General features: G+C 35.0%; 1 protein-coding gene across 13 annotated transcripts; it reads right to left on the bottom strand.

Moving 5' to 3' along the window:
• Positions 1-221: 221 nt before the first annotated feature.
• On the bottom strand, positions 222-20,553 carry LOC132263577 (nuclear factor of activated T-cells 5). Of its 13 annotated transcripts, none has more exons than XM_059763401.1 (13): positions 20,410-20,553; positions 19,910-20,339; positions 11,515-11,636; positions 11,286-11,443; positions 10,460-10,687; positions 9,286-9,878; positions 9,032-9,225; positions 8,770-8,953; positions 3,334-3,998; positions 2,913-3,269; positions 2,296-2,843; positions 2,011-2,252; positions 222-1,939 (listed from the first exon to the last, which is right to left on the bottom strand). In XM_059763401.1, the coding sequence occupies exons 2-13, from the start codon at positions 20,055-20,057 to the stop codon at positions 1,929-1,931; spliced, it is 3,450 nt and encodes a 1,149-aa protein (XP_059619384.1). In that variant the 5' UTR covers positions 20,058-20,339; positions 20,410-20,553; the 3' UTR covers positions 222-1,928. The 13 variants fall into 13 exon arrangements, with proteins under 13 accessions (XP_059619384.1, XP_059619388.1, XP_059619390.1 ...); XM_059763405.1 differs by lacking the exons at positions 19,910-20,339; positions 20,410-20,553 and adding exons at positions 12,676-12,900; positions 15,527-15,763; XM_059763407.1 differs by lacking the exons at positions 19,910-20,339; positions 20,410-20,553 and adding exons at positions 12,676-12,868; positions 15,527-15,763.
• Positions 20,554-20,918: the final 365 nt, after the last annotated feature.

The raw sequence follows: 20,918 nt of genomic DNA, 5'->3' as shown, positions 1-20,918 counted from the left end.
AGAGCAATACATCCAAAGAAGAGTGTGTGGAAAACGTAGAAAAGCATCAGAAAAGTGCAAAGAATACATATTCCACATCGAGTGCTCGATGGTAAGCTTACATCTTGTACTATGACATCTGTCGTTGAATAGGTCACACTGAGTGAATGTTCAATGCGAAATGCTGAAACTTTTGCTCTCGCAAGTCCTAGTAAAAAAGATGTTATATAAACATATATCTGTATTTGTGGCATTTTTGTTCCTTGATACATTATATTTTCTCTTACTCAATGTAACTCTTACTGAAACTAATGAAACAAACTAAGAGCAAGACTTGTATTAACATTTCTTCTCAGAATTTATACGTCATACTCACTAAGCTGACATTCTATCAGATAAAACAGTTTATTCACTAATCACGACTACAATATTCAATGTTGCGTGCAATTGTGAACCCAGTCTTGTTACTGTTTCTTTTTTTTTTTAAATTTTTACACATGACTAAATTGTTTGCTTGCTACATCTGACTAATTTTGAGAGATATAACCAATCAATTTTAGCTCCAATTCCTTCAGAAAATCATAAAACTATTTTCATCCACAGAATTATAAGAGAAGATTCAATATCAAATAAAATGCTTAACAACTGTTATTGACATTTCCGTCGATGCATTGATGGGATGACCACGTGATCCTTAAAAGATAGGTTTCAATTTTCTCCAAAATTTAATGATAATTACAATCTTAGAATATTTTTTGGGCACACAAACGAAAGTTATTGAAAGAAAATTAAACACTGAAACACGACTAATATTCCTCTATTCATCAAACTTTCATTAAATATCGACTTCAACTTTTCTCAAACACGAAATAATCTAATTTTTCAATTTGTGTTATCGTTGAATATCAATTTTCTTAACAAATACCATCTTTAATTAGTTCATTTTGTGTGTAATGTAATAATGAGAAAACTTCCTTTCAAGGTATGTAATACTGAATATCAACATTCAGTCAATATTCAATGGCAGTCATTGTTATTTCTATGTTAGTCATTATATGTAGTTAGTTTTATCCCTAATATGTGTTAATCTGGTACTTATTAGTTTATTTCTTTTGATGAGAAGTGTTTATTCCCTTTTACACTGACACTAAATATGATATATTTGCCGTTCAACTTTCTGACTGACTCATACAATCTTAATGAAAAATTTACATTATTACAGTAAACAAACAATTAGTGTGAAATTGTGTATTCTTGGAAAAGAACGTGATACTTTAATAGACGATAATGTAAATATTTCACAATATTTCAAAAGATATTTTATACAATAAAAAAAAAAACACCCTTAAAGGTATGCTATCAATCCTGTCATTAAACTATACAATCATTCTGAATTATTCACGTATTTTTGCAATGGTTAATTCTTGTCCAATTTCAGAGCAAACATAGAGATATCTCATCTAATCAAATATGTGATCTTTATGATTAAATAATACTTAAAGTATTCTTTTTCTTTCACTTACAACACTAGCTTCTATTTCATAGTTTTTATCTCAGAATTTCTCTATTTGACAAACTAAAAGATACATGTATATTTCAAAAAACCAATACAAAAAACTATATATTACGCTTTTCCATTACATTTCATAAGTGTATGTACATGTATATAGACATTCAATATTTCATAAATATACAGGCTCAAGTTGTCCAGAGAAACCAGTTCAAAATTCCGAGTCTCAATGCCCCATGTCTCTCTTTCTAATCCACTCTGTTCAACTCTCAACTTTTTGGATAATAATTGGGGGAAATCGTCGAAAAAGAGAAAGAAAAGCAAACATGGTCAATTTGATTTACAAGCAAATCCACACACCATTTTTATCATATAACTAACGCTAAATGATAGTAAGAAAAAGAGTGTTAAATTGTAACGTAGTTAAATTTTAAAAGACTCACTGAAATTCTGAAATGAACAAGAAGAAATCATTGTATATTTATCAGAGTAGGAAATTGGGTTAACTCAGAAGTACATACCTTGATCGAAGCAGCTCGGATTGATGTAGCTTATAAGATCATGATCAGACATGGTTGCGATTTCTTGAGGTATTGTTGTAGTTCCGGTGGTCGGTTGTTGGTCATGGGGCGTTCCATCTGCGATGTTATTGGACACAATCGCCATGTCCACCTTTGCTGCTTGATTTGGCAGTTCATTCTGCACCAAACCCGCTGCTTGCATCATCGTCTCAGTCCTTCTGCTATTGCCAAAAAACAATCTTCTTTAGAGATTGGCTAATGTAGATGTTCATTTGCATAACTCACCCGATATCACTCTGCACCCTCTGCACATGGAGATCTCCATTCACACTCACGCGAATCTCGTGATTGTTTATTATGTGATTTGGGGGGCCGAGATTGTCCGTCACACTCGCACTCAGCATATTTGATCCCGCTGTCGTGGTCGTCGCTGACATATCTGACGCCCCAGCCATGATTGCCGCCGTGGCAACAACATGAGCCGCGGCCGCGGTCGCTTCTGAGAAGATGGTCGCATTCGGCGATATCTGCTGCGGTTGCTGCTGACCATCAGCTTCAGGTCCCCGACCCGCGTGAGTCGTCACTGGCGTTGGGTCTTGAAGCATCGACGTGGCGGAATTGAATGACATGAGAGCCTCCATGGATTCGGTGGTGATGGTGTTCTGTTGCGACGTCAGAATCTCATTGAGAATCATATTGTGAACAGTGTTCGATGTGGTCGTTGTGGGTGTCTGTGGTGACTTATGATCAGCCTGTGGACTAGCAAGAATTGGCGATATCATCGAGTTAATCATCGCCTCTGGGGCTGTTTGCGGGATGGTCAAGAGTGGAACCTGCAGAAAAGAATGCAAAACAATTAATAAATAAACCAGTTTCAACCCAATATCTGTTTTCACACTCACTTGACTCTCAAGCATGGGCGAATGCGCTCCAGTACTTCCTGTGCAAAGCATTGACGGAGACACAGTGGGATTCATAATAATATCGGGTGACATCGTGTGATCACTCTGCGTCGTCGCTGATGGGAGGTTCGGCGATGATAGCACATTCATTCCATTCACCTCTGACAGCGTCACCACCGACTGAGAATTGAGAATCACGTCCTGAGATAGTGGCGATCGACTTGTCGACGATGGAGATGAATTATTGCAGAGTATTTGATCGGTAGCAGAAGCGCCATCGCACTGAATCGCCAGCGGACCAGCAGACATGAAATTAGTCTCCATGGCAGTGTTTCGGTTTGCATTGATCCCACTTATCTGCAAAGCCAAAGGATTCTAATTAATATTAAATGCTTGCTTCTTCCATTGCTATTTCCTTTACCTGTGAAAATATTCCCGCACCAGTTGTGCTCGATGTGGACACATTTCCCACTGGTGCTGTTGTGAAAAGTCCGCCTGAGACATTGTTCTCCAAGAACTTCTGCACACTCTGCACCGTTTGTGCAGGTGAAATTTGCGTCTGTGCCTCTGTTGAGCCAGCATTCACGAATTGATGCAGTTGCACCGCTGCAACCTTAGCTGACAACTCATTGGCAGCGTGAACGGCAGGCATGAGCAGACTTCCGGCATGTCCAGTCGTTGGATAGACGCTCGACATATCCATTGAATTCTCATTCACAATCATGGATAAATTTGAGCTTTCGTCCATCAATTCAATGTTCGTGGCATGCATCTTCGTGCCATATAGAACGCCCGCATCTGGTGATCTACCATCGTAGTCATTGCTGTTGCAATCAGTGGCGCCCATCGAGTTCTGCGAGTTCTCATCCACAATCTCTGTCTTGAGACCAGCTACAACGCTGGACGGTGACAGTGTGTCCGGCAGAATTGCACCCGTCGACGAGGGCCGTCTCACACTCAACGGAAGGGTGGTTGGCGGTGGCATCATGCCCGAGTCAATCTCATTCTTCGGCTCAATTCCCGTCGCACTCCAGAGCATCACGGGACATACGGCATTCTTACTGTTCTGCTCGTCATATCGCACATCTAGACAGAAAAATATGTTAGACTAGACGAAAGTGGTAGGGATTTTGTATTTTTCTAAATAATAACAAAATATATTTATAATATAATCTGAAAATATGATATTTCCTATACTTTGGAATCTCTAGCTTTATGTAAATTCTTAGTAAAGAAGAAAAATATCATAATAGAAGATTTACTATCCAAACGAAAATTACGAAATTTATTTGACGAATGCCTGACTTTCATATGGTGATTCCATAATAAAACAATAAATTATCTAATATCTCAATGATATTACTTGTGTTTCAAATGTAAAATTTTATACTTTTTACAATGAATTTGAATCATGATGCGATAGTCTTCTATCAACGATTAAGCTTCATCAAGAAGCGCTTGTGTGAGCATGAAAAGTTAAAATCACTTTGAATTACATTGCCATCTACATCAGTCATATCATTTTCTCTTTCATCTCAAATTCATCTTGACACATCATTTATTACTTCCGTCGGAAAAACAAACTCTCGCTTTCTCACGCTTCTATCACCAAATTTACACATTCCCTCTTCAATTACTGCCATTCTTACAGATATTATTGTTAAGATTATTTCTTATTTTTATGCAAACTATGCTTAGGAATATAACCAAACGTTCTGTGCTTTTAAAAAAAATTATCTTTAAATACATTATTGCAATGCGAAACATTGGCATACCATATCTTCCACATAAAACACCCACCATGTTACATACTATTAAAACAAGAACACAAACTTTTCCTATGCCTCAATTTCCTGAACTTCAGCACAAGAGCTTTCTCAAGCAAAACATGTAAAATTTTATATCCTAATAGAGAAAAAAAACTGAGAACAGCAAAGTTTTCATACACAACAGACGAATTTCAGTTATTTGGTTTATAGTTGTTCTGTGCTCAAATGAAGGATGAAATAATGCAATAAGTAACCTCTAGAACAATACTTATGAAACTTGTTATTGAATTAATGTTTTAGGCTCTTGATTATACGCAAGCTTGTATGAAAATAGACACATAGAAATGATGATAAAATATGAATTTTTTAATTGACATTCTTTCAATATCACGAAAGCATGATAATTGTACAGAAATAGAAATTTTTTTTATTATAGGCAATTCAACTGATTAACCAAATAAAATGAAATTCCCCTGTATCATCAACTAGCAATCGTAATTTTAATACACAATCACACATTCACATGGCAGTTCTAAAATCATTCAACTCTTCTCATCATTTTCAAAAAAAAAAGTCATCCTCACGCGATCTTCACACATCCACACTTCTCCACATCCAACCTCGTCCTCATCGCACTCAAGCAAATCTTCAATGTGATTTCTCTCTTCAAAGCTCACTTCATCTACAAAAAGGCATCGTCAAACGAGATAAGTTTGTCTCCTATCTTCTTTTTCCACTGTGTGACGAAACATAAGAGACACACGTTTCAAAAGGTACGCAAAGAAGGAAAAATTGAAAAATAAATCAAGTATCAGCAGCAGCAGCAGCAACAGAGACCTAAAAAGGTGTATGTTTGGAAACTTGTCGTTGTTAATTTCAGTTTCTTTTATTTGTTGATGCTTCCGAACTGGGATGATGGTTGTTGATTTGAGGGATGAGATACGAGACAGCATCCGGACGGGCCACTGCTAATTTTTCAATTTCAAAATTTGCACAAAAATGATCAACAATAAAAAAGAAGAAAAGAACAAAACATAAAAAAGTTGTTAAGCATTAGATTTTTTTTATCTCATAACTCTGGAAAAGCCACTTTCAACGAGTGCAATTGAATCAATTAAATGTTAAAAAGTTTGAACAAAGATGCAGTCTAAAGTAGAAATCACTTGTTTGTTTGTTTTCACATTTCTTCAATAGTTCTTCAAAATAGTTTTACAATACATTTTAGTTCAATCTCTAAATTTGCCAAAATTATTAGGTTCGCTGTATTTCTATTCAAATGGCAAAAAATTAGTTTTTCGCGTTCTAAGAATACACTGGAAGTGTCTTTAGAATTTTAATCGAACAACAAGTACAACTCTATATGAAACAAGTGGCATTTTCCTTTGAATATGCATCAATAGTCAAGAAATTGATCAAATTTCAACTAATAAAAAGAGGAAGACGTCACTCTTGAATCTTGAGCTTGCTAAAAACATTAATCAACATCTAAATTTAATACTTTCTCTCATTAATTTGGCATAAAATTGAATTTATGTAATTGTGGATTTGATTTTGATTGTTGGTTTGTTTTTTTGGTATTTATCAGTACCCGTTATCTAAAGTCGCTTCTCGCATCCCACATCATCTGTTGGCTCATACTTCCGTTGGTGAACTGCGCGCCTCCACGTGCTGCCCGCGAATCGTGTGACGCTGTGGACGTCGCCGACGCTGACCCTCTGACCAGGAGGAGGCATCGCCGTCGCCGCCGCCGCCACTCTGTTGCCAATCGTTCCACATCCACGGAGGGATTCACGGAAAGACGGGGGGCGGATGGTTCAATCTTTGCTTTCATTTCATTCGTTCTATATTTTCTAATCCGCTCAATTTTCTTTCGCTCTCTTTTTCTCTCTCAGTGTTCTTTCTCGTCACGTCTTTATTTCTTCTTTTTCACATTCACCGTGCACATTTTATTGAACACGGAGAGCAATCATGTATTTGAAACGTTTTTTAACCGGTAATTCATTCATAAGGGAATATGTCGAATCCCTCACACCTATAATTTCTATATGAAGAAGGGAAAAAAATAGTTTCATGCAGACATTTTGTGATTTGTAATGATATAACTTTTGTTTTTATTACATTAATAAAATATGGATGCAACTGTGAGATGAATGAAAAAATAGAGAAACGATTGTGATTATTTTTCTTTCCAACATTTTCACTATGTGTGTGCGTGATGGCTCCTAATTAAATTCATTTCAAATTTTCTTTTTATTAGTAATCACAAAATATTTGCTTGCTGCTTTTCTCAATGTTGATATTAAAAAAAGGAACAAAAAAGAGAACAAAAAGATACAATTGTTGATCTTTTCTGGAAAAGAACAACAAGAGTTTAAAAATGAATACATATATGGGGAAAATATTTATATTCATTATTATTAATTTCTATTAATATTATAAAAATATAAATTATGTACTTTGAAAAATATCAAAAGAAAAAATTAGTAAAAATATCAGGAATGTGTTTTACCTGCATTTTGCTTTTAGAGGAAGAGCAAATAGAACTGGCTTTAAATCGTTTCTTATCTATCGTGAAATTTTAACCGTTTCAACTAGAATCAAGCATAATCTTTTTTAAATGTATATAATAAACGAAAATTCAATAAATCTTTTATACATTACTAGGAAAAACTAGTTATTTTTATCTCTTCAAATATCACTTGTTCATTTTTCCTAGTGCTGAGAAAACTGAAATTTTCACATTTAATCAATACACTTAATTTCGCTGAATTAATTATCAAAGAATTCCAGGAAAGAAAAATTTTTCAAATGGAACTTCTTTTTCATCTCATGTATTAGTGCTAAAAAAAAGTCTTCAGTGACCAAGAAAACCCTGAAATCTCACATTCAACGCAATCACACACATTCACACGACTTTCTACGTCACTTTCACATGTAAAAACAAAAAAAAATATTTTGGATAGCTTATTTTCTGGTTTTTCAAATCAAATTTTATTTCCACTTTTTTCTGTAAACTAATTCAGACAGCATTACAAAATTATACAATTTGCACCAATTTATTAATTGGTATCAATTTATAATAATCATAAACTGCACTGGAAATCAGTTCACAATTTTCTTTATTTTAAATTAAAAATTTGGTGAAAAGTAAAAGAAAATAAATATGTATACCCAAATGCACACAATTTCCACTCACAATCTCTCATTCAAACACACAATGTTAACTCTTCATGTGAGTTTTTTTCGATTTTAGCTATTTGTAAAAAATCGTTTTCCACGAGAGATATATCTTCTTTTCCAACAACATCGTTTAGGAATCGCTCCTAAACATAACTTCTCATTTTAACACAGATTGTTAAGTCTGGATAGAGTGAGATAATAGTCATTTCTAGAAAATTACATCTGAACAAATCATATATCTCCCATTTGTTACATCGACGAAGTAAAAAAGCGATATTTTAGATAGCTCACATTCTTCACATGTTCATTCATTCAAACATCAAACAGGCACAACGTTCAAGAATTGCGCGAGAAATTAAATATTCTTTGCTAACAAGGTAACAAATTGAAAAATAATATTTAGCTCGCCAAAAACTGACACTCAACAGAGTTGTTTTAATCACTGAAGACGATCATCACTTAAAAAAAACATTTCTTTTTGCGTTACTGTTAGTCTAACAACGAAGAAGCTTTTTTTAGTGTTATATGCATGCATTTCTTCTTGGATTTATTGGATTCTATTTAGTTTCATACCAGATTATATTATATATTATGCCCGTCAATAAAGAAAGACTTCAAGTTAGTTATTTTGCAATTATATATCGTCTCTGCAAATGTTCTTTACAAAAAAAGGATCACAAGTCGATATTTCACTTTGAAGGACAAATGAACAGTATCACAAATGAAACGAATGAGCATGATTTTATGCGTGACAATAATGAAACATGAAATACAAGTCCAATAAATCCATTTGATCATAAAAATATATGATCAACAATAACTTCCTTTTGTCTCTTTGACTTTGATTTTGCAAAAGGAGTTTAGAAAAAAAAACAAAAAATAGTGTAATTGAAATTTGTAAAATATACCTTGCTGCTGGGATAAAGAGCGTGTCGTGGCGGCTGCCAGAGCTCCGGCACTTGCATTATTCGGCGTGTATACGAAATTGTGGGATTCACTCTTTTTGCCACTTGCTGCAATAAACAAGTGAACATTCACCGGTTCTGGCAGTTCTGTTGTCATATACGGTGGCACAGTGCATATCAGATGAGTCTACAAACCAATAAAACACACAAGGTAAGCAATACATCTACAATTGTTAACGACGGAGAATCAAGCACGATTATGTACCTGCTGCAAATACTCCTTGTCCGGAATAACCATCTCTTGCCATATTACTTCGCCAGATGAGAGTTTCTGTGTCTGAAACACGACACGAGTATCTTTTGAGAAATTTTTACCAATAACGAACAACTCCAGTCCTCCAGATGCTGGGCACGATGTCAGCGATTTCCTACATATCTCCGGAACTCCAGGCGGTTGTGCTGAAACCATCCAAGAAAATCATTAGCGAAGTCCAGAAACAAGAGATGAAGTGAACTTACTGCAAATAATCTGCTGAGAGCAAACTTGTAGGGACTCAGTTGATCCATCGTCATTTGTTATTATTGTTCTGAAAACCATTCGACAGCGCGTGGACTTCTTCTTGCTCCTCGGTGTGGATTGATCTGGGAAGCGATGTTCCACATCCACATTTCGCTCCTTTAGAATCCCAACACAGTCACACGTCACTGTCATATCCTGTTCAGGCTTTAGCTCCAGCTCAATGACCATAGTGCCGTCCACCTTCTTCTCCACACACGGCGTGCTATTCTTTCCAGACACTTTGCACGCCTGGTAGAACATATGTGGCGCCACGCGATCCACATCTGTTCCAATAAACACCTGTAGAACAGTCGGCTTATTGTATCCCACCAACTTAACAATGGGAAAGCCATTTCCACTGCGATCCTTCACAGCTCCACGACTGCCCTCAGTCTGATAACGCGCACGATGCTGCTGTTCTGGCTGCGCCACTATTTGTAGCTGATACTGTCCGCTTTTGGACACACCACCAATTTGGGATTGTAGATTCACGGGACCCATCGCACGTCGCACGAGTGGTCGCGACAAGCTGTGACGAGGAGCTGCCATTATTCTACAATTGAAAAAAATACATTTGTGAAGAAATTTATCTCATTTCCGCGTGATATACAGAATCGAATTTTGTATCTTCATCTGCATTTAATAAGATAGTTTGGAGATAAAAGCGTTGTAATAGAGACAGTATGCACAGAACATCAAAACATGCTTAAGTACGGAAATTAAAGATTTCATGTGTAAATGGATAAATTAGATGATAAAAAACATATTAACTACAAAACTTAACTTATACAAGCGTCATTATGTAATAGATTTATGGTTTATGAGTTTCAAAATTAGTTTCGCGGGATCTCCTTGTAAGAATTAAGAATTCCAATTAATGTATGACATACAAATCATTATCAATTTTAAGTGTATGCACACACATTCATGTATGCATTCATGTGAATATTTACTCATAGATATCAATAACCTGGTTTTTCTTCACTTCTCCAATGAAACATACTCATGACTTCTGATAAGAATATATGGCACATAGAGAAACCATAAATCTATTATTCTCTTACAACCATTGCAACAGGCAAACGAGAACGTCTCTCTTTCTCATTACCAATGAAGAATGATGAAGATGCTTACTTATTGTTGGGAGGGAAAGGATTTGATGAATTTTGAACACATATTGCAGAAGATGTCGCTGATTTTCCTGCTTTGGGCGCCCGTTTCGAAAAAGTAAATGCATCGTTACTGCACGAATCATCGTCCACTTGAACCTTCTTTTTGTTTACTTTGCGTCGCTTTGTCGTTGCTTTACCAGCAATGTCTCTTTTCTCGCCATCATCATTTCCTTCCTCAGTCACACTCGATCTGTAGATTTTTGGACGCAAAGTTATCTTAAAAACTCCACATGCCACAATATGTACTCTCTTCGATATCCGTTTCGTGCATTTTTTTTTTTTTGAAATTGCAAGTCTTGACAAAAATTCATCATCCCCCGAAACTCCCGCTATAGAGTATTATAATGTATATGAAGCGGAAACACATAAAGAAACTAAAATAATAACATTTGAAGCAACAAATAATAACATTCTTTACTATCATTCTTAAAACAATAAAATGCAACATTGATATTGTAAAAACCCTGTAGAGATTCTCTCATCTACAGCGTTCAATTATAACAACTTTTAATATCAGCGAATCCAACAATGGAAAATGAATAAATTCAATTAGGAATGATTGAAGAATAATAGATAAATTGCAAAATGAGAAACGTGTAATTAAATAGAATGAAACAACAAACACTTTAGTAGCCATAAGTTCCAGATGATGATGAAGTCAAAAGGATAAAATGTGAATGGTTGCCAAATTAAAATGACTCAGTACATAATAAAGCCTACAGTTCTGAACTTTTCATTCACACCTTGTCTGGGTGTAATTTATCATCTTAATATGTGTATCTCCTCACCTTGAGTTTTGGGCATTTCTCGCACCGAGAGAATATTGCATTTCGAGGTGATGATCGAAGCCCAGTCCGCTATCATTTGAATTATCGCACGGCGGGGGCGTTGGCCTCTGCATGATTCTCTTGCCTGGATGACTCTTTATGATCTTGCCAGGTCCTATCTGTGAATTCAACAAGTAAAGTAACAATGATTCACAATTGAAAGAAACTCATATTAGTGTCAATTACTCACTCTTGTCATGGAGTGCAACTTTCCAGGTAGTGCTTTTCCAGGATGCCTCTTCGATGGTATTCTCAAAACTTTTCTGTGTGCTCTCTGTGTCATACCACCATTACCAACAGTCATTTTAACGCCTGCAAAGAAGAGAATAATTGCCCTTATTAGCGTACAAAAGCTACATCTGTGTAATCGGCCTTATATTGATTGAAGATTCGGTTGTATTTCCAATAATAAGCAACACAGGGATATATTTATCCCCTAAGTACGTCAATTTTCTTTTATTGTCAATCTCAAATCCACATGAAAAGCAAGTGAGTGATGTATCATCATTTCATGTTCGTGTGATTATTAATTGAAAAACATTTTCTGACATCTATTTATCCATGTGGTTTTACATCGCTCTCCCATCCAATATCGTTTAGAATGGACAATGACATTTTGCACAGTATTTGAGACTTTATTTTTAATTCTTTGGACTCGTCTTCCTACTGCCTTTCTAGAATAAACAATAATTCAGATGCAAAAAACATGAATATTTTTATATACGCCATGATAAAATGGGGCAATTATAGCACCAGACGTAAGCAAAAACTCGTTATCACATTTCTCTTGTAATAATCTCTGTTTCTCTCATTCGATTCACGTAATAATGCTTTTGATCCTTATTAGATTTGTTTTACAAGACATGATTAATTATTTAATTACATTAAATTAAAAAATTTTGATCAAGAGACATATTTGATGAAAATCAAATATTTTTAATTTAAATTTCACCCCTTTTCAAAAATGATTTTCCTTTTAAAGTACATCGACACTTTTAGTACATCACAAAATACCTTATAATTTTTATAAAATTTGCTGCGCGGTTAATTACTGTGTGAATTCACTGTTTTCTCGTAACAAACTGACTGTATATCTCAGAAAACGAAAGAATCAATTGAAGAGATTATAATCGGCGGCATACGAAGTAAAGCCGAGATGGAAAAACCTATGAGTATCGCAAATTACACTGCACATCACAACAACCGATCACACTATTCAATTCATTATAGCAGGGTATAATGCAACAATTCTGAGTCAATTTCCGAGAAGGTTGACGTTGTCCAACTGCACGCAAGGTACGATGTTAGAGGAAAAAAACCATATCTCTAAACCCATATCTTTAGTATTTACCATAATTTCTATGCTGTGTCATTGGATAAGTCCATCCGGAATTTGAGTATCTTCTTTGGAGATCAGTCTCTCCCCACTGAGGACATGTAAATCTCATTTCTCCTTGCTTATTTTCAAGTCTTATTGTAGCACTATTTCTATGTTAATGTATATTTTAAACAATTTCACTTCTGTTTAAATGCATGTCTTTGTACTATTTTAAAAGAAACACACAAAAATTATATTCTGGAAAAGAAATACAAATACTCGCAACTGATATTTTTGTCATGGCAAACATTGTCTTCTTTACACTCGAGACTAAAATCAATCCACTGCCACGAGTGTCTTAAATTATCACATAAGCAATAATTGTGTAAAATATTTGGTACCTCGTTTTATCGTCACAGTTTTAGCACATTTTACTTATATTCTACCCATAGCGTAATGGCCTCAAAGCGTCGGTATATTATAATCAATATAATCTTACAGATTAACTTGCATACGTATCTATTAAAACGCCGTGTAAATGAAAGAACAGGTGATTCAATAGGCGACAATATTGGTTATTAAATACGGCCACATATATTTTTCTTTTTTTAGATCACTTTGTGAACATGAAATGAAATGTTCATATATAATACATATTTGTAAAACTTATTTCACGAGTTCTTTTGTGATATTAATTGCCGTACACATTTCTCTGTCACCACTAACCACCCAATCACGTATTTCAACGTGCTTTCGTCATAAAAGCTCATCCAAAAATCAGTGATGCTTCACTTCCAAGAAAATTGTGTTAAAAGTTTTGTTTTCCGCCTTTTTTATATCTTTCTTTCCCTTGACAAGTTGAATTTTTAAACCAATATGAAAAGTATAAACAGGCCTAATTGGCGATAAGGTGTTGGAGAAATTGAATACTGAACCAATTTACACATGCCCACACGTATTTATCGCGCATTAATGAGAAATTTCAAAAGCAGAATATATACATTATATTTTGACAATATGGAAATAAAAAAAAATACTGTTTATCATTTAGACGTGTAGCACTGAAAAGGAATTATCATTCTCCATACAAGATATTTTCAATGAAATAAGTATGCGTGTAAAAATATATGAACAAAGGTGTATTTGGCAATTTTCGGAACATACAAAATTGTTTATTTTTAGAGTATATTGACATTGATCTGAAATCTATGAGACAAAAACATCAAAATCGTTGTATATTCAAATACTTCGAAAGTCAATTCTCTGCTATTTTCTCGCGTCACTCGCGAAGTGTGTATGAATATGTAAATAAATATGTATGTGCATATCATGTGACCAGAAAGTAAAATTGTCCTCTCATGTGTAAAAATTGGATGTTGCTCAATTCAGTTGGTTTTGTGTATGACTCTGTGATCATTGTGACAGAAATTTACTTTGACTCAACCAATTTATTATCATCATCATTGAGACAATTTGAATGAATGAACAACTACCCAAAGTCCAAAAACTGACCCACGCACAAATAAGAGCGGCTCATTTCAGCCCGGTTTACGTTTCACTATAGCATAAAATATGTGCGAGCAAGAAATATGTTACACATTTTCAATTGTACATTTTTCACGATTGTGGATTCCTACTTTATTATGAAAATTGACTTATAAATAGACGCTATTAGAAACTTCTTCATGTGTATATACGTAAAATGTCCACTGCTGTGCGGTATTTTTGACACAAATATGTTAACGAATTTTAGAGTGAAAATCCAGATTCTGAGGGCATTTTTCATGTATTCTTACAATTAAAACATGGAAATACCCACTATTTAGACGATTTTTGATATATTACACATTCGACCTAATGTGTTACTCAGATTGAATACATAGTAGAATAGTTTAGAAGAGATGTTCAAAGTTTATATCATAAGTCAGTTAATGGGTTTCTATAACAAGGCTTTTGTGGTTGCAATAAACCCAGTTGGACCTTTCCATGAAGTGACAAGAAGATTCTCTTTCAGAATAAATACTTGAGCAAACCGGATTAATGTAGAAAATTGGTCGAGATACCAAGATATTTTATATGAAAAATTGCTTAATGCAATATTATCATTTCATCTCTGTGTAATCACAATAAAACCTTCATAGAAATACCATTCAATACCACAATATTATTTGTCTTCTCTTCAAATGTAGTTTTCGAAGGTGAAAAACACAAAAATTTCGTGCGATCACTGAGAATTAAAACAACCACGAGATATACATAAGTAATTTACTTAAGATGATGTGTAAAATGGTTGACTTTTTAATCGCGTCTCGTATCAACTCAAAGTCTAATGCACGACTGAATTGTGAAGTCGACGAACATCTCAGCCAAATATCGTATTATATTATTCACACAATCTACTAATACATTTAATCTTGCATATATTGTAGAAAATGTATATTTTACTCTACACTGACTGTGTATACCATGACAAATTTCTCAGTGTTTCACTTTATCAACTCAAGCACACTGAATAATAAAGTGCTTAATTTTATTCACACCATCTACCAATTACATTTCAATTTCTATCATATACGCATGGACACTTCTCCATGATATTTTTCTCAAATATAATTCTTCTCATTTATCTTCCTTCCTTTTCCATTACACCAAGAGATCATGAGCTTCAATAAATGCAATATTATTCTGCTTTACTTTTCTTTATCACTTTAATTTTATATTCATCGCACTTCTTTTTAATGAAAAACTTGTTATTCCACTTTGTCCCACTAATAAGCAAAAATAATATTGAGTCGAACAAATGAAACAGCCGTAAAAAGGAAAGGGTAAATTTGTTGTAACACAAGGTATGAAAAATATATGAATATGCCAAAATGTTCATTACACTTCTGCTTCTCTAAACTCTACAGATGTGGCAAAAAACACTTTTTTTTCTAAATTCTGCTTGATATCTTTCATCCTCGATTTGGAAAACACACTAAATATATCTCGTGTGACACACTCTTAACTATTTTAATGTCTGCAAGAACCGTGATAATTTTGGGAAATCATTTTGCAACGATTCAACAGTTGAGTGTCAATCGGCAGTCGGATGTAAAAGGCAACTTCACTCCGAAACACCACACAGAGCACTGACCAATCATCAGACATTGAAAGTCTCTTCGAGCAAATATCATCAGTGTTGTGAGTGATCCCAGATTTCTACCAGAGCCGCAGTGAGAGCTCTTCTTAACTTGTCAATAAAATATAAAATGCATTTTGTAAATGTGTAATCAAGTGGCAATGAAATCTTCCTTTCTCCAGGGGTTTCATAAATATGTGCTGATATATGCATTGTATGTGAAATCATTGGAATATTCAAAAGACTATACAAAAATTCAACTCTGGTATTAATTGTATCGCTGCGTAAATTTTACATAAATACTTTATTTTATGCCTAGACAGCTACATGTTAAGTAGGATGCGACAATGATAAGAGTGTACGAGAAAAAAGAGCGACACAGTCTTGTTCAATTTTCATTGTGCAAATTGAATGTCTTCTTCACGCATTTATACACACATTCACGCACACACAATCAACTAAATTGGTCAGACTACATTTTATTGCTTCAAGTATCACACTCGACCCTATGCAAGGAACAATACTATAAAAGCTCGTGATTCTCGAAAAGAAATACCTATTATTTTATATGTTTTAAAGTTAAATTTTATCTATTTATACGATAAAGAAAACTCAATATATTCTTGGGATACAAAAGATGTTATTTTCAAGATCAAAAATACTGAACTCTCAGCATTTTTGTCTACGCGTAAAGCAAGTTGCGAAGTCGATTGGCTTTCTCTCTTAATTCGTATTGTTAGGATATAGAGTTTGTTTTTCAGACTCTTTCATATCCCACATATGTATCAACAACTGTATTATTATCAAAATTAGGTAACAACCAAATTATCACATAAAGTGGTCATAGAGATAAAAAATTGTACGAAAAACGAGTCATATTATCCGCTCATTGTAACTACATTCACATTAAAATCACTCGCGTTAATAAATAATCATTTTTACTTTATCTTTAAAGGATAACGCTACATTCCTTTAATACGCATGAAGTTATTTTATTCATGTGAAGCGACTGTAGAGAAGGGAAAAACCTAAATATAGAATTTAACATCGTCCTACGATACGACAGAAAAGAGAGAATTATAGTGATGAAAAAAATTAGAAGCCATTCAAAGGATTGAATTGAAATGAAACCAAAGCAGAATTTAATTTTCCACGTCTTCTTTCTTCCTTCAATCGATGTAACTTTTGTTATTCTACATCTATAATTTTTCTTACCAGTTGACTGACATGGAAAGAACTATTAATTATTATATCTGTGTTAGAATTTAGAATCTTGCAGAGTGTTGTTATTTTATGTATCAATGTTTCCTATCACATAATAAATAAATATGCGTCTTCTGCCATTGTGAATGTATGTATATTCACAGTTATACATCACGACTTATTAAATCAATACCCCAGGCTTTTCAATAAAAATATCGATTGAAGTCTATAAACTTGTACATACTAATTCTACGATAGTGGAGCGGAAAATATAGCGTTGACATATTCTTTAAACATTCTGTGACTACTTGAAAACCCGTACAAGACATTTGTGCATTGTTCAGTCGCTGCCAAATTGAAAATTCCTAACAAAATAGTTTTTTTTTCTATGACAAATTGCAACGATAACAGGAAAACACATTAAAATCGTCAAAAAACACGTTAAACTTTTGTGAATCACATGAATTATGTAGATACTTATGTACACATAAGTGTCGTCAGCACTTTTATTTACTCGTTTTTAGGGCAATCTCAACACTATTCATTTATATGGCTTTTGGTAAAGTCAATTATGTGATAGTCTATACACACAAATAAGAAAATTGATAAGATATCAATGTACAAAGAGATAAGAAATGTAATTTCGAAACCAGTCATGTTTACTCCGTTTCTTATGTAGCAATGTATTGTTGTATACATGCTGCATGTATTATCATTTAAAACGAATAATTTAATATAGAAAATCAAGAGGCGCTTCGCACCCCGCTTTCACAATTGAATGTGCTTTTGTGTAGGAATTCTAGTTAATGGGATTCAAGGACTCACACTTAAACTCATAATTTTTCATCCAGGGTGAGATGACCCTGCTCCACAAACTCAGACTTTTATGTATCTACATTTTTCTGTACATGTTTCTCATATCTCTAGCCGGTGTCGCCAAATCTTGATGTTGTGGCGGCGCTCCACAACGCTGGACGAAATGTGCGAATTTTCAAGTATCAACTGGCCACAGCGTGCTTCATTCCATCTCAGACCATCTCATTGTTTGACCCCCCGCTTAGTAACTATAATATTAACTCAGTGATAGCATTATCACCCATCTTGAGAAACTGTAAATGTAAATGACCATTGACTGCCTAAACTTATTTGATTACGAATTCACAGTTCACAGAAATGACATTCCCAGATTGCCGGTCAAGAATCACAGCTTCCCATAAACCTATGCAGAGCGCAAGTCTTATCATGCGTTCCTTTTTTGTAAATAATACATGCTTTTACGTCAGTCACAAAATTGATGAAAAAATTCTTGATTACTGAAACCAGTTCCTCCATTTCCTCATATTGCTGTCTACAATGTCGCACACCATGGCTTCGTGCACAATTTATTATATTAAGTAGCAATAATGTAACTTCTCATTAATGCACTATTATAAAAAAAAATCACATGAAACAATTTGTTGTAAGTTTACTAATTCTGAGAGACAAACACTTCTTATCCAATTCACTTTGGGGTCAATCGATCCCACCCAGTGTTATCGTTATCAGAGAGGTCTCCAAATACATAACCTTTTCTGTCGCACTTCAATATCTTCCCACAAAATAACAAGTCTTTAAATGTATGGAGCGCAGCTACAAGTATGGGCTAGGTCAAGATTTCACTCAGCTCATTGCAAAAGTAGCTAAGGGACCAAATACGATATGAATCACTGTTGTGAATGCTACAAAATATTTCTCAACTGAGTAGAATGGATAGAAAACTTTACAGCTTCTGTATTATAATCAAAATTACTATTTTATTGACTTGTCTTCTTTTCAACTTTGAACCTTTATATCTCTCACTATTCAATATATAATTAAATTTAACCCATTTTAACACAGTGTATTTTTGTAAACACTGCAGATTGTGCGTTTGCCATAATTAATTCTATCTTACTGAACCAATTAATTACTACCAAGTATTTTTTATAACAAATTATTATGTTTAAAACATGTTGAAGTGAAATCTCAGTAAATTTTAGATCATGTTAAAAATATATACTTGCCATGATATTTCTTTATGTTTTCCCGAATGGGTTAAATTAAGACAACACAAAATACCTTTTCAAAAGTGTTTTTGAGATTCCACAGTCAAATCTATCCTATACAGCGGCGCCATTCGTTTGTAAACTATCCATATTTCCAGTCAACTAATTGTCCTCCTGATAATACACGATACATTGTAATGATCGTGAAGGTAATCTTAAAATCACGCTATTCACAATTCCCATAACACAATACAAAAGGGCGCAGAAGGAAATCGATATTGAGCCAGACATTCTCATGGTCAAACACTATCAAAACATCAACTTTGCTGAAGTCCAGACTTGATGACAAGTTTCCAATCTTGATACTGGAGAATGATTTTGGAAATCTGTATTTGCACACAAATGATTGGAAGTGATTTCAGAGCGCTCTTTTGCTCTTTGATTGAATGCTCAATTGCGACGCAAATATCAATAAATCTTTAGTCACGCAGTCTCGATTCTTTTCCCAATAAGACGTCCAACTTTAAACTATTTTGATACTCCTTATCGTCTACGTACTTATCAGTGCGCCTCTCTGGCATTTTGTCTCATAGTTTTGTAGACATTGCCTAGTAGGCTATCTAATTATTATATTTTTATGTTGATAAACAAATGTTTTGAGTGTGTTGCGTAACACAAGCGCGCCTGACTTGGGTGCTGGTGTGTAAGTGGGGTTAGAGTGACTGTTTTTCACAGCTCGCAGTCGGATCCCCTTCTCACATCACTTATGGAGGTGGGAAGTGAAAAAATGGAACATACATTTCGAGTTGTGGCCAAATCTCGTCTATTGGGCCACACTGTGCGTCTCTTGCTGACGGTTACTGGCCAAAGGAACCGGGTTTTTGGACACACTCGAGGACAAATAGGAGTGTTTACTCACCGTTTGACCGAAGGTTTTCACTTTTCACCAGGACGGACGTCACGGAGCCGCCTTCGCTGGAGCTGCTCGCAATTGACGTCGTGGCATTCGGGCCACTTCCTACTCTGCCTCCCGAGCTGGCTGTTGTTGTCAGACACTTGAGCAGCATCGTGACTCCCTCACAGGCACTCTGATCCCAGGCGAATCTCCCTCCGAAGTCCTTCCGAGAATAACCCTAGTCCAGAGATACCACACTACCACTCGCAGATGCTCTCATAACTGTCCATCCAACTGGAGTCTTCACTCTGCGGCCCTCTCCAATCCACCGTATCAATCACAGAGTGTCTTTCTCTCGCTTTGCGTCCACCTTTCAGCGAAAAAATTGCTCGCAGTGCAAAACAACAATTTTTCACTCGTCTCTTCTCACTTCTCCGCCTTAATCCGGACGAGACTGAAATATGTTACAAATTTCTTCAGATGTGACGTCACAGTCAATACGAGAATTTCGCCTTTTCACCCACTTCACCAGTACAAAATGGCAGTTTTGGTAGTTTCCCTGAACACTAAATTCACAATTTATTGATCAAACACTCTCCTATTGTTGAAATATTTGCGAAAATATAGGAAAAAGCAAGGTAAAATGGGAGAATGCAATTTGCTCTTTTTTGACAACTTACTTTTTGGGCCACATTCGTGGTGTTGCCATACGTTTGGATCACATTCGCTCGTGTCACGTCGGACGCTTTCGCGGTGACCTCGGAAGTGATGGTGATTTCGGCATTGATTCGTGCTTTTCAAACAATTAACCGTTTGTTCTTGGATGGTGAGTTCTTGACTCTGCGGGAAAACCATCGAGAACCCGTTTGTTTAGTCATCGTCCACATTACAGTGAAAAGAAATGGAAGGAGGGTAATATTATATGCAAGAGCATTAGCATAAAAAAGTAATCAGTGTAGCTAAAAATATTCTTTCTCAGCCATTCTGACAACACACCTCAGCCAGTTTTCTCAGTCTCGACAGCGCATTGAAA

Source organism: Phlebotomus argentipes, unplaced genomic scaffold (assembly GCF_947086385.1).
Source record: "Phlebotomus argentipes unplaced genomic scaffold, Phlebotomus argentipes genome assembly contig_15, whole genome shotgun sequence".
Taxonomy (NCBI): domain Eukaryota; kingdom Metazoa; phylum Arthropoda; class Insecta; order Diptera; family Psychodidae; genus Phlebotomus; species Phlebotomus argentipes.
The sequence above is the reverse complement of the archived record's forward strand: the minus strand, read 5'-3'. Positions and strand labels throughout refer to the sequence as shown.

What these genes read in the sequence shown, in the direction of transcription:
- LOC132263577 (XM_059763400.1), bottom strand. Translation starts at nt 20,057, where the DNA reads ATGCTGCTCAAGTGTCTGACAACAACAGCCAGCTCGGGAGGCAGAGTA. An exon ending in GTGCGGGAATATTTTCACAG is followed by an intron (nt 3,270 to 3,333) that starts GTAAAGGAAATA and finishes TTGGCTTTGCAG; the next exon opens with ATAAGTGGGATCAATGCAAA. An exon ending in AGGGTGCAGAGTGATATCGG is followed by an intron (nt 2,253 to 2,295) that starts GTGAGTTATGCA and finishes CAATCTCTAAAG; the next exon opens with AAGATTGTTTTTTGGCAATA.